General features: G+C 40.4%; 1 protein-coding gene across 6 annotated transcripts in view; it reads right to left on the bottom strand.

The window, feature by feature from the left end:
- Positions 1-14,954, bottom strand: part of ACAD10 (acyl-CoA dehydrogenase family member 10) — a 51,180-nt gene that overhangs the window by 17,345 nt on the left and 18,881 nt on the right. For all 6 annotated transcript variants that reach the window (XR_014017341.1, XR_014017342.1, XM_081252641.1 and 3 more), the window contains exons 8-12: positions 10,425-10,493; positions 8,730-8,911; positions 4,575-4,725; positions 3,337-3,482; positions 2,402-2,575 (exon numbers count right to left, since the gene is read on the bottom strand). Coding sequence is in view for 4 of the 6 variants with exons in the window: in XM_081252641.1 (XP_081108767.1) it covers positions 2,402-2,575; positions 3,337-3,482; positions 4,575-4,725; positions 8,730-8,911; positions 10,425-10,493 (722 nt within the window). In the remaining 2 variants the exon portion in view is untranslated. The remainder of the gene's footprint in view (positions 1-2,401; positions 2,576-3,336; positions 3,483-4,574; positions 4,726-8,729; positions 8,912-10,424; positions 10,494-14,954) is intronic.

The following is a 14,954-nucleotide window of genomic DNA, read 5'->3' as shown; positions in this document are numbered from 1 at the left end:
GTCTCAAATATTTTTTTTCAGAAAAATTTCTTTTTTCAAACAGGGATCTGAATAAGGTCCAAATACTATTTTTGGCTAATGTATCTTTTAAGTCCCGTTCAATCTATAGGTTCCCTTTTCAACATCTTTTCCCCTTTTTTTATCTGTTGAAGAAACTGAACTGTTTGCCCTGTGACGTTTCCCAGAATCTGGATTTTTGTGAATGGCTCTGCCTCAACGGTGCTGTTGAATGTGCTCCGCTGAAACCTCTGTTCCCTGTAAGTTGGTGGTTGGCACTCGAGGCTTGGTCAGATCCAGGTTCGACTTTTGAGGACAGCATCAGGAGGTATGTAATGTCTGGCTGCCTCTCTCGATTTCAGCACCATTAATGCTTATTTTCCAGATGCATTCATGTAGTAGGGGTGGCAAATTGGTGACACGCTAATTCTATCATTGGGTCCAGGATGCTTCTCTAAAGAGAAACTTTCTCTCCTCAATCATTTGGTTAGCCTGATATGTAATTTGTATGGGAAAGGCAGGATAAATGCTTGACTCTCTTCCCTTTATGTACCAGTTTTCAGAGTAATGGGTTGCTTTCCTGCCAACCTCCAAAGTCACCAGTGAGACACTGTCTCTTTGTTTTAGTATCACTCTTTACTCATGGATTTAAATATATTTGATGTGTTTCATCCATTTCAGCTATCATCATACTGGTGCTCAAAGTTTCCTGTCATTAGCAAGTGGGAGCCTATTCAAGTTGAATCCTGAGACCTTTAGATACGACCTTCTGAATCTTCAACAACCTCCTTGCTTTCTGGTACGGCAAGATGTTCCAGGTTCATCTTGTGGATATTCTGCCCTAGACCTGAAATCAGCCACTTTCTCCAAGGAGTCCTGGTTCCTTTCGGTGAGAATGGAATTTATAGATTATAATGTGGGTAATTAGGGGTACTTAATGCTATTGGCTTAGTCACTATTTCTAGGTCTTTTGGTTAGATCCTAACAGCTTGCTTTCTACTTGCTTTCCTTCTACATAGGAAACAAACTTTAATCTGTCTTTCTACTTTCTTAAATAATTTAGGATATAGATTATTTCCATTTCTACCCTATAGAATTTAGAATTAAAACTAATAACATTGTGCCATCCTCGCATATATATATGAACACTCCATAGGTGACATATGTATATATCAAACCATCAGTTCTAAGTAGCCATACTTAACTTTTCTTCTCAAAAGTTCAAACTTAAAAGATACAGTCTAGAAAACACTGGTTAAATAAAGTATTTTACCATATATATATATATATTTTTTGCGGTACACGGGCCTCTCACTGTTGTGGCCTCTCCCATTGCGGAGCACAGGCTCCGGACGCGCAGGCTCAGCGGCCATGGCTCACTGGCCCAGCTGCTCCGCGGCATGTGGGACCTTCCCGGACCGGGGCACGAACCCGTGTCCCCTGCATCAGCAGGCGGACTCTCAACCACTGCACCACCAGGGAAGCCCTTTACCATATATTTAAAAGCACCGTCAAAGAAAATACGGTCATCTTTTCTTCTACAATCCTCTTACTGGGCAATTTGGCAACATCTACAAAATTGTTAAATACACATTTTTAACCCAGAAATTCTAACCCTGGGAATTTATCCTTCACATATAGTCACATGTGTGTGAGAAAGGATGTCCACCAACCACTATTTGTGATTGCAAAAATCTGCAAACAATCCAAAGATACATCAATAGGGGAACTGGTTAAATACATTACAGTATATCCATACAATGGAATGTACTATAGAAATCAAAAAGAATGATGTAAGTCTGTACATATTCCCATGGAAAGGTCTCAATGAAATATTGTTCAGTGGAAAAAAATAAGGAATTTGCCTTACATATAGTCATATCTAGTAACTATATAGTAAGTTATAGTTACATATATATGGTAATTATATATATATACACACACACAAATATTTCATAGAAATTCTTAAGCATACAAAATTTTTAAATCAAGGTACTGAAAACTACCTGTAAGATGATCACATTTTTATAAAACTTGGAGAGAGAGAGAGAGAGAGAGGGAGAGGGAGAGGTGACAGATACACAGAAAAACTGGGGGACCCATAATAGTAGTTTCATCTTTGAGGAATGGTGCTGAGAAGAATGGAAAATAATTTTATATTCTTCTATATGGTTGAATTCTTATCATGTATGTTTTTACTTTAAAAATTTTTGTGCCTTATTTTAATAACTTAAAATTTTTTAAATATTGATATTTAAAAAAATATATATATATATGATATACACTTAATGACAAATGGTTGAATTAACTGAATCTTGTAATTCGGTCATGAGAGGGTTTCAGGGATAGAAGCCCCTTGGCTGTGACTCACACCCCGAGGCCAGCTCTCCCAGGCCCCCATTACCTGTGAGTGAGCGCTTGTAGACTCCCTGCAGGATTGCGGCAATGCGGAAAAAGGAGAAAGCCATGTAGAAGTTCCAGTTCTCAGTGGGACGGATCCCCATGTGAAGACAGTACATCCTGAAATACTCCTCTGCAGTAGGGATTCCCAGCTCAGTCAGATCACTGTCACTCAAACCTGAAGCGACAGACAGACCCAGGACTAGGCAAAAACTCCATGCTCCCCTGTGGCTCCAAGTATTTGAATTCTGAAAATCACTTCGTCCCTTGGAAATCAGCTTCACAACTAGTTCAAAGGGTTATAGCTCATCATTTCAAGATGTCTGGAATCCAGGCATGAAGCTGTTATTCGCAATTTGGCTCTTAAAAGTTTCAGACTAAATTGGCAGTAAAGGAAGGAATGAGGGGCCTCCAGTTCCATCTGGGCCACAGTTCAGGGTGGATGCATATTATTTTCTACCAGTCATTTGATTAAAAAAATGGTATTCAAAGAAGATCTCGCCAAATTATGAAAAAGATAACTGCAACAAATAAAAAATCTTACCTATTTCCTTCATTCGTAACATTTTGATGGTTTAGAAGCATGTAATATGTTCTGTTCCAAGAATTTATCCTAGGAGTATAACTTATATACAGGCAAAGATATTACTACACAGATATTCACTGCCTTTTTTTGTGGAAGCACAGGGAAGGTAATATTTTATAAAAAAAAAACAAAAACTGGAAACAAATATCCAAATAGGAATCAAACCAAATGCCTTATTAAGTTAATTCTATAACAATGAAATCCTATACTGTCGTTAAAAATGATGCTGTAGAAGAAATACTCAATACCTGAATTTCACGCAGCCCCATCACAAACTGTTTCAGCATAGTTTGCCCAAAAGCTTTGAGAAGAGCGCTGGCTCCATCCCTCATTACCCCAGCGGCAGTTCCTACCTGGCTGAATGGGAAAGCTGGATGGCAGGTAGTGAGCCAGGCAGCTGTAGGCCACATCGGCAAGGGGGTCGCCTAAGGTAGAGAGTTCCCAGTCAAGGACGGCAAGCACCTCGGCCGTTTCCGGATGGAACAGCAGGTTGTCCAGCCTGCAGGAGCCACAGAAGGGATGGAGACAGCGCTAAGAAAACTGACCGCTAGGGTGTATTCTGTGCTGGGCGTCTTCTGACCCCTTCAGAAGCACTCCCCACCCCTCCCATGTGCCCAGGAGCCTGCATGGGCGGCATCCACCAGCTCCCTTGCCCTTTGGCTCAGCTGGGAGCAGCCAACGGGACACCAGCAGACAATGGGAAGGGGGCCTGCACATTAATTCCCAACCCCCCTCTCAGCAGATAGCTGAGGGACAGCTGTATTCCTCTCCTGAGGGCCATAGCTTTGGTCAGGTGGCCCTCGCCACATAGAGACCATGTCTGGGTTCTGGTAATTACTCCTTCCCGAGATGGTTTTAAAACAGGTCGCAATTTTTTGACACTCCTACCACAAAAAAAAAGAGTCTAATCCTTCACCCCTGGAAGCAGCTCACTTCTAACAATTATAATACAGGTGGAAGTGGTGCTGAGTGACTCCTGAGACAGGGACAGAAAAGGTGATCAGCTCCCCGCTGGCCCTCTCCCCTCAGAACACACACCTTTGCAACCGTGAGCCACTAGGTAAGAAGTCCAGCTGGAAGCTGCCATACTGGGAAGACCAGGTGGGAAACCACTGAGACACAGAGAGAGGCTCAGGGAGCCCAGCTCTCCTCTGCCCTGGTGCAGGTGTGAGCGAGCCTTCAGGCGATTCCAGTCCCCCGCCTAAGACCCACCTCAGTGGCTCAAACAAGCCATCCTGTCCCAGACTGCAGACTCATGAGTAAGATCATTGCTGTCGCTGTTGACAGCCACGCAGCTTTGGAGTTGTCGTTACAACTGAAGCCCGTGCTTGTACCTTCAGACCCGGGGGGTGGTACTAACTCCTGCTGTTGCACAGGCCAGGCCCCCCATCACAGAGAATCATCTGGCCCCAAATGTCAATAGTGCCAAAGCTGAGAAACCCTGCCTTAAAAGCCACGCACAGGGAGAGCCCGTGTAGTGGATAATTGTCAACTGTAAACTGGGGCAAGACCAGCTGCTTAATTTCCCCTTCAAATACCCTTCCCATCAGTTTCCACAACTAAGTATCAGCCCTCCTCACGCCCAGTCGACCTGAAGTCCCCATGCACCACTGTGGTCTGCTGCTGCCTGGGAAGGTGGAGGGGCAGCCACTGGATAAGCCTCTCCATTGGCGGGATGGTGCTGGTTTCCGAGGCTCGATACTGCTTGATCCATGTTTGTACCTGGCGTGCAACATAGTCCCCTGAGGGAAAGAGGATTAGAACATGGTGTGCCAACTCAGCAACCTCCAGAGGTTTCGAAAATCAACCAGTGTGATGAAACCCTTTGTAACGTCTGAGGCATCTTCTTCCCATGACTAGAGAATTTCCCACATGATGTTCCTGCCCCCTCAACCTGGAAGCCACTGCTGTTTTATCTTGGCTGGATCTGTGTGATCTGGGCATTGTTCCCAGCCACACAGCCTCCGAGCCTGATCCCTGGCCCTCTCAGATCCTATGAGCTTCCTAACAGCCTTTAATAAATCCCTTCTTGGCTAAAGGACAGTGACTGGCTAAGAGCACAGGCTCTGGGGTGGATGGATGGTCTGGGTTTGGTTCCCAGCTCTGCCATTGTCTGTGTTATCTCAGGCAGGTTACTTTACCTTTCTATGCCTTTGTTTCCTCATTGATGAGATGGCCCTCACAGAGTTGTTGGGAGGACAACAAATATGTAAAGCCCCTGCAAATGTTCCTGGCATGTAGTAAGTACTGCATGAGTATTTGCTATTATTCAGTTGTTTGCTACCAGAGTTACCACAGTTGAGGAACTTGCAAGTTATATCTGGGACCACAAACTGGAGGGAGTTCTGGAGTTGCCTGGCTCACAGTTAAGCTTTTCAACTAATTTAACCTCTCTAAGCCTCCACTGCTTCATCTGTACAATGAGTGTACTGCCACCTATATTCCCTAGGACCACTGTGAAGGCCAAATGAAGTCCATATATAATATGCCAGACACAGAAGGCTGCTCAGTGAATAATGACCATTATTACTGTCACTGTTATTAGTTGTCAATTGACAATTATTGTCATTATTAAAGCAATTCATAATTAATAAGACATCACACCACTAGCTCTAAGTCAAGCCCTCACCCCTCATCTGAGAGCAAAATGTTCCCCAGAAGCTTGAAGACAAGGATAGAGAGATTGGGCTCCTTCTGTGGAGTCTGCTGCACACTCAGCACCCAGACACCTGTCCTTCGGAGGATCCAGCAGGGCTGGATGAGAGGTGAGATCAAAATCCACAGGCATTTAACCCCAAACAATTCAAGCCTTTAGAACTAACTTCCAGTTTTCAGAATTATAGGAAGTAGAAGACAGCAGTAAATGAAATCATAAGGTAACAATCAAAACAAACCTATAATATACATACCTGGTCCCTTAAAAATTCATTAAAAAAAACAAACAGTGAGGGTACTGTTCTAGATTCCTCGATCAGATCCCGATTTGGAAAACCAACCAAAAAAAACTCACTTATAAAAGATGTAAGGGGGGTAATGAGGAAATCTGAATATGGACTGGGTTTTATATATTCTGGGAAAATGGTAAATTTCCTTGGATGTGATAATGGTACTGGGAGATGTCCTTACTATTAGGAAATGTAGGAAATGCGTACCGAAGCTCTTAGGAGTCAAGCGCCAGGATCTCTACAACTTTGTCAATTGTGCAGATAGAAACAGAAGGAGCTATATAAAGGAATATGGCAAAAGTTAACCATTGTTAAAATCAGTCGTGGGCATATAGTTATTCATTGTACCATTTCACATTTCTAGAGTTTGAAAATTATCATAATAAATTGAATACAAAGGCCACCAGGAACTGAGTCTTTGCGGAAGGAGCCCCTCAGGAAAATCTCCTATATGGATTTAGGATGTCCCCCTGCCCCCCACGCACACACACCACCCCAGTGCTATACACACTCCCTTCTCGTGGGAAGCAGATGCAGCTGTCCCTGCGGCTCTGGCTCTGTTGGCCACTGGTCCCGAGCAGGCCTGCCAAGGCACTAACGCCCTTCCTCCCCAAAGCAGGCTGCCCTCTGGGATGAGAAAAGAGAATTATAGGTTCCCTGCAGGTCCTTGATGGAAAGGTTCTTTGTGATAACTAGACTGGACCTAAAGGATCTGGTCAAAAGTCCCTTTTGATCAGAAATCATGTTGCTGTGCTTTTTCTTTTCCTTACAAGTTTAAATTTGTTCTCTTCAACAAATCATATGTTCACATGGCTCGAAATTAAAGTGACAAAAAGGAGTGCAATAAAGATTTTCTCCCATCCCCCTGCCCAGCCACTCAGCCGTTATTCCCCAAAGGCAACCCATGTGACCAATTTCTTAGGCATCCTTTTGGAGATATCTTCACGTGTGCAAATAAACATTTAAATTTATTCAAATATACCAATTTTACACAAATGGTGTACTATCTATATATAGCCAATGCCCCACGCAGCAGCTGGGTTCCTGACATAACTTGAGAAGAAAAGGAAGATCTGATGCCCCTGTAAACTGGATCAGTGAATGTGAAATTTGAGGAAGCTGCTTTATGAGATAAGGCTCCAAATACAGCCTGCGGCCTAGGAGGCTGACACTGAGTCATATAGAATCACACCAGATTTCTGCTTTGTCTCTTTGTCAAACTAACACGCCAGTGGAAAGTGCATCAAAACAGTCTACTTTAAAAATAAAAGGCAGAGGATCCACTCAGCACATGGGAGAGGCCTCCTTAAGCTGCTCTCTCTCCACTGCGGCATGGGATGTCACATTGCCCATTGCTTCATGTGACAGAGGCTTTATCTCCATTCAAAACACTAGGACAGGTGCCATCTCCTTTGCTTTTCACATCAGCACTGTGAGGCGGGCAGGGCAGGGTTTTTTAAATTTTGTGGGTTTTTTTTACTGAACCTTTACTGTTGAGAAAACTGTAACAGAGTAATGGGACTTGCCCAAGGTCACCCCACAAATAAGCACCTGACTTCTGGTCTAGGGCTCTTTCCACTCTGAAACAATGGCTCAATATAGGCAACATCTATGGTCTTTGCCTGCTGACCCTTTTACTGGTAACTAGGGCTCCCAGATAAAATAGAGGATGCTCAGTTAAACTGGAATTTTGGATAAACAACAAATAAATTTTTACTGTAAATATTTTCCAATGACACCACCAAGATGGAGGGGAGCCCCACTAACCTGGTAACTCTGGTCAACAGGTTAGTGCATGATATGGATCAGGCTGCGTATGGAGGGGGTGAAGAACTCCCTCAATTGGGGCTGTGAAGTCAGCAAGCCTGCTCTGTGGTAGCAAAGTTTCTCAAATGGTTAGTTTTGAGAACTCAGATCACGTGCCTATGGAATGACAGAATTTTAGGTAACTTGGTAGAAATGTGTCAGGAAGTTGATGTACTTTAGACACATACTGCAGCCTTTGATATGGTCCTAGAGAAAACAGGCACATTTTGGTTAAAAGCAGAGAAAGAACAAAATACAGCTTATTTGAGAGATTCTTTTTGACCATGGTCAACAATGCACACTGGTTGAGAGTCAGATAATCTTGAATGCTGCAGGGCAGACAAAGTGAAACTCTTTGGCTCATGCTAAAGTTTCTGCATGCAAAAGCATGAAGACAATGGTGATGGTGGCTATAAAAGTGTGTGCATTTGTCAACATTCGTAAAATGCTACATTTCAATACAACTGACTTCTAGAAAAAAGGAAAAGGGAAAACCTGACAATACCAAGTGCTTCTTCCAAGGATGAGGACCAACTGGAACTCTCAGACATTTTTTTAAAAAAAGAAAGAAGAAAACAGAGACAAATTATACAAACAAATACCTTGGCATAACGGCATTTAAAAAATATATCCCTAAATATTTCCTCTAAATATTGTAAAAAATATTTAGAGGAAATGGTGAAAAATGGAGAAGAAAATATGTATCTTAAGTACTTTTGGCCAGTATCGAAAAAAAAAAAAGATTTAAATGATACAGTGAGATAAAAGTTTCAGGGAAGAGAGATTCTGTAGTCCATGAAGGGATTTATCTCAGGACAAAACACCTAGGTAAGTGACACTTATACTAAAATGAAAGTGGATTTCCAAGTAGGAAGCTAACAAGCCCACCTCACATTTACCAGTGGTGCCTTAAAACCTTGGTACCATGGAAATCATGAAAGCAGAGGCACCAGTGAGGAAACATCAGCACAGAAGACAAGCGGCCCCGTGCTCACCGTGTTTCCCATAGTCTTCTAGGCCTGCGGCCTTGAGGTCCACACTGTGAATCTTGCACAAGACTCTGTTCATGGCAGTGTAGATGGCCCGCCTCTGGCTGGGCTCCAAGCCTGGCAGAGAGGGGTCTTTGTAGATGAGGCCCGGGCAGTACTCCATCAGATAGAAGGGGGTGCCGATGACCCTAGCAGGGACACAGACAGGGTGTTTCAGTGGCCCATGATGTGGCAGGCTGTTAGTCGTGGCACTGCTCTGTCCTGTGTGTAAGCTTTGAGTGCTGGGTGGGAGTTCGGATCCAGAGTACTGGAAACTTCCTTTTTCCTTTGCACATAAGCACAGGGGTTAGAGGTACTCCCTCCCCAAACCAATCCACACACACACATCCCTGTCTACACTTCCTTGCCAGCATGCCTCTCTTCTCTTTGGTCCACTTGTAGAAGCCGTCGGAATGGGATTAAGTGTGATAATACAGGAAAGCAGCACGTTGAGAGGGGGATTTGGAGTCAGAGAACCAGGCTTAAGTGCCACCTCTGCCCTTCCTAGCAGTGTGATCCTGAGAAACATATTAAAGCTCTCTGAGCTTTGTTTTTTTTAAATCTATAACGCTTCAAAGGATAGTTATAAGAATTAAGGGAGCAAATACATAGGGAATGCCTGGCATATGTTTCTGGCTTCAGTGAGAGTTGGATAAGTATCCCTTCTTGTTATTGATGTTATTTTCATCATTATCCAGTGGTATGAATGGCATATACAACACCCCAAAGTATTAAGGTGACACACCAAAATGTCATTAATCCATCTTTTTGTCACTACTCGAAATCAGTTTAGTACTCTGAAAAGTTGTTTTGAAAATTCTACTATTATAACTATTCATCCTGACTTGAACATGGCCTAGATATTAAATTATATTATTAAATTATTTTTAATTATCTTAAATGTAATATTGCTGTGGTTATGAAAGAAAATGTCTTTATTCTTAGAAGATGTATGCTGCCTGAAACTTATTTCAAAAGGTTCAGTGAATAATAATTTATATACATACATAAAAGATATACTTATTAACTTACAAAATAATTATATAATTATTTAATAAACTTATTAAATTATGTTATAAAACATTTTTAGAAAAATGTTATATATAATTAACTATTTCTATAAAATTATTTTATATAATACACCTATTCACATATATACACCTACACATATATACATATACATAGAAAGCAAATGTGGCAAAATGTTAACAAATGTTTTCATCTAGATGAAGTGTAAATGGGTGCCCACTGTACTATTTTTTCTTCTTTCAACTTCTGTGTATGTTTTGAAATTTTCATAATTAAAAAAATTGGGAAAAAAGAGACAGACTCAGAAAGCATATTATAAAGCAATTCAAAAACAGTTTAGAAGGCCCACAATAAAAAAAATTAATTAAAACAAGCAACATGAAGCTAGATGGACATATATTTTTTAAATGTTAGAAAAGATATTTCCTATCAATTCTCACGAAAGCAGGCATTTATCTTTCAGGATAACTTAAAGATCTGTGAACTTCTAGGGGAGGTTACTATAAAATCTCTTTTCTCTCCTACCCAAATTTTACTTGTCTTTACTCTAGGAAACTGGAATGTGAGTTAGCATAAGGACTTTTCTCTTCTGTAGCTTGAATACACAATAGAAAAAATAAATCTGAACATTACCTTGAATCTTCACAGAGGTCAAGAACTTTGGGGACGGGGACTCCAGCATTCGCGAGGGCTTTCATTATCCTGCCAGAACAAAGGAAAATGAGAGACACTGCTGAATGAGATGACTGGATATTCTTGAAATTATTTTTTGATTTAAAAATTTTACATGCAGAAGTTAAAATGGAATGCTAAAATTTAAAAATTTCAATTGACCCAAGAAGGCAAAAAGGCAAGGAGAACAAAAGACAAATGGGACAAAGATCAAACAGCAAAATTATAGACCTGAGTCAAACATACTGATAATTACACTAAATTTATTAGAGTAAACATTCCAATTAAAAGACAGAAGTTGTCCTACTGGGTTCAAAAGCAAGACTTAATATACTGTCTATAAGGGACATGCTTTAAATATAAAAACATAGATAGAAATAAATAAATAAAACAAAATATGAAAGGATGGAAAGGGAAGTTCCATGCAATTGGTAAGCATAAGAAAGCTGGTATAGCTATATCAATATTAGAAAAAGAGACCTTAAGGCAAAGAGGACTACCAGAGATAAAAAGGGACATTTCAAAACAATACAAGAGTTAATTCACCAGGAAGATATTACAATCATAAATGTGTATGTGCCTTAAACAACAAGGTCCTACTGTATAGCACAGGGAACTATATTCAATATCCTGTGATAAACCATTAGGGAAAAGAATATGAAAAAGAATATATATATATATATATATATATAAAATACGGCATAAAAAAGAATATATATATTTATAACTGAGTCACTTTGCTGTATAGCAGAAATTAAAACACAACATTAAATCAACTATACTTCAGATTACAAAAGTAAATAAAAAATGTGTATGTGCCTAATAAAAGAGCTTCAAAAATACCTAAAGTAAAAATTATCAGAATGAAAGATAGAAACGGACAAACTCACAATCATAGCTGAGACTGTAAAATGCCTTTATCAGTAACTGACTTTATCAAAACTACACTAACTAGAAAAAGTCAGTAAGACACAGATCTGAACAACACTACCAGCCAACCTGACCTGATGGACATTCGTGTAACACTCACACAGACACTGCAGGATACACATTCTTTTAGAGTGCACACAGTATATTCACCAAGATATATCACGTACTGGTCTATAAAATAAGTCCTAATAAATTTCTAAGTATCAAAATCTTTTTTTTTTAAATAAATTTATTTATTTATTTATTTATTATTTTTGGCTGCATTGGGTCTTCGTTGCTGCGTGCGGCTTTCTCTAGTTGTGGCGAGCGGGGGCTACTCTTCGTCGTGGTGCGCGGGCTTCTCACTGCAGTGGCTTCTCTTGTTGCAGAGCTCGGGCTCTGGTTGCACGGGCTCAGTAGTTGTGGCTCACGGGCTCTAGGAGCGCAGGCTCAGTTGCTGTGGTGCATGGGCTTAGCTGCTCCGTGGCATGTGGGATCTTCCCAGACCAGGGCTTGAACCCGTGTCTCTTGCATTAGGCAGGTGGATTCTTAACCACTGCACCACCAGGGAAGCCCCAAGTATCAAAATCTTACAGAGTATTTCTAAGACCTAAATAGAATTAAACGAGAAATTGTTACTATGTGATAGCTAGAAAAAGCCCAAATATTTGGAAGTTAAACAACACACTTCCATATAAGTCATGGGTCAAAGAAGAAATCACAAGGGACATGAGAAAATATTTCAAACTGTAATAATAATAATAAAAACACATGTCAAAATTTGTGGGATGCATATGTGCTTACAAAGTAATTTATAACTTTGAAAGCTCATATTAGAAAAGAAGGAAGATGTTAAATCAATGGCCTAAGGTTACACCTAAGAAGGTAAAAATACACCCACAGTAAGAAGATGGAAAGAAATAAAGCTCAGAGCAGAACTAAATGAAATAGAAAATAAACCACAGAAAAATTAACAAAACTAAACATTTGTTCTTTTAAATTATCAACACAATGATAAAGTCCTAGGTAGACTGATGAAAGAAAGAGAGATAAAATACTGTCAATCCACAGCAGGAATGGTAAAGATGGGAAATCACTACAGATCCTACATACATTAAAAGGACAGTAAGGGAGGACTTCCCTGGTGGCGCAGTGGTTAAGAATCCGCCGGCCAGTGCAGGGGACATGGGCTCAAGCCCTGGTCCGGGAAGATCCCACATGCCGCGGAGCAACTAAACCCGTGCGCCACAACTACTGAGCCTCTGCTCTAGAGCCCGTGAGCCACAACTGTTGAGCCTGTGTGCCACAACTACCGAAGCCTGCGCACCCAGAGCCCATGCTCCGCAACAAGAGAAGCCACCGCAATAAGAAGCATGCGCACCGCAACGAAGAGTAGCTCCTGCTCGCCGCAACTAGAGAAAGCCCACGTGCAACAACGAAGACCCAACAGAGCCAAAAATAAATTAAAAAAAAAACAGTAAGGGAATATTTTGAACAATAAATTCAACTGTTAACACGAAATGGACATATATAACTTTATATATTTTATAATATAATTTTATATATTTTAATAAATGTACAAATTCCTTGCAAATTACAATTTACCAAAACTAAGGCAAGACAAAATAAAATACCTGAATAACCCAATATTTATTACATCAAACCCATAATCAGAAAACTTTTCCTGTGGGATAGGGAGGGTGGGAGGGAGACGCAAGAGGGAAGAGATATGGGAGCATATGTATATGTATAACTGATTCATTTTGTTATAAAGCAGAAACTAACACACCATTGTTAAGCAATTATACTCCAATAAAAAAAATTTTTTTAAATGACATACTATAAAAAAAAAAAAACTTTTCCTAAAAAACCTCCAGGCCCGATGGGTTTACCGATAAATTCTATGAAACATTAAGGAATGAATTTTTTTAAATAGAAAAATAATTAGTCGGTCTTATCACCAATAACTGGCTCCTGCTTTTGGCTGCCTGCTGTCCTTTCCCCTTTTCATGTTCTGATAGTAATACCTAGACATTCCTTTGGGAAACAGCTCTCCCCCACTGTAGGTTCACATGGTTTGGGTGAGAGTGACTCAATCCTGATTCCAGGGTTGAGCACAAGACCCAGATTTGGCCAATCTGAATAATGCATCCTCCTGACCACAGAGATTGGTTCAGGAACAAAGCTGTGACCCATATTGGGCCAACGAGTCAATCTCAGGAGATATGCTGGAACGTTCACTGTGGTTATCAAGGAGAGAAGTGTTGAGAGATGGAGAGAGAGAATGAATGGGTCCTGGTGACATTATTTGGGGCCCTGGATCCAGCCATAACTGAAAGGTTTAGATAATGAAGCCAATACATGTTACCACTTCTCCTCCTTTCTTTTTTTTGAATACTTAAGTCAGGCTAGGTGGGTTTCTGTCACTTACAATTTGTACTAACAAACGCAAACATGACCAGGGTAAACATTTTGGTGTGTTCCTTTCCGATATTTTTGTTTCAATGTACAAGTCTTTACAAAAAACATAGTTAAGACATATGCAAAAGACAGATACAAACAGTTTGTATCTGTTTTTGCTACATTAAAATTTTATTTTTTGGCAGAGTCCCCTGGTGGTCCAGTGGTTAGGACTCGGCACTTTCACTGCCATGGCCTGGGTTCAGTCCCTGGTTGGAGAACTAAGATCCCCAAGGCACAATGGGCGGCCGAAAAGGAAAAAAAAATTTATTATACACATTTTAATTTTATTATAGGCATCCTTTTATTGGCTGCAATAATAGCATAATCATTAAGACTGGGGTATGGAATCCTACCAGCCCTGGGTGTGAAGCCAGACTCCATCACTCACATACTAGATGTGTGTCACTAGTCATGTTGCTTAACTTCTTTAAGCTTCACTGTCCTCATCTATAAAATGGAGATCATAATAGGACCATATCAGGGAGTTGTGAGAATGGTTTGAATTAACAATATATTCAAAGCATTTATTTAGTGCCTGACACATACTAAACACTCAGTAAATGTTAGCTATTACTATTATGTTATTGTTCCAACAAGCAGAAATACCAAGGTTTGCATAATCATTACTCATTTATTGTACCTGTAGGTTTCCAATTTTTTTATTATAAACTACACTGCAGTGAGCATATTAATGCATAAAGCTTTTCTCCCTATTTAGAACTATTTTTTAAAAGAGAGATCCCCTATTGGAATTATTAGGGATAAAAGTATGACTGCCCTGAGGTTTTTATAAATTATGTTATACTGTTTTCCCAAACAGTTTTCCAAATTTGATTTGGCATTTTATAAGCAGATACCATACACATTTCATCTTCAAATGCACATGTTATCCCTTTACTAAAATGGAAATTCTGTGCATTCTTGGATTTTTCGATGTCCTTCTAACACTCCAGAATTCCTCAGTACGCTAGGAAGTTGGTGAGAGTTCACAAGCAGGATGCACAGAGACAGTGGGAGTTTTACATTTCAGGGTTTCTCTTCTACAAGCACACACTCACTATCACAGGGGCACATTTATGAATGCTCACGAATAGCTACAGGTTTTTTCCTGAAGGCTTC

Source organism: Mesoplodon bidens, assembly GCF_964165515.1.
Source record: "Mesoplodon bidens genome assembly, chromosome: 13".
NCBI classification, from domain to species: domain Eukaryota; kingdom Metazoa; phylum Chordata; class Mammalia; order Artiodactyla; family Ziphiidae; genus Mesoplodon; species Mesoplodon bidens.
Note: the sequence above shows the minus strand (reverse complement) of the source record. Positions and strands in the feature narration are given on the sequence as shown.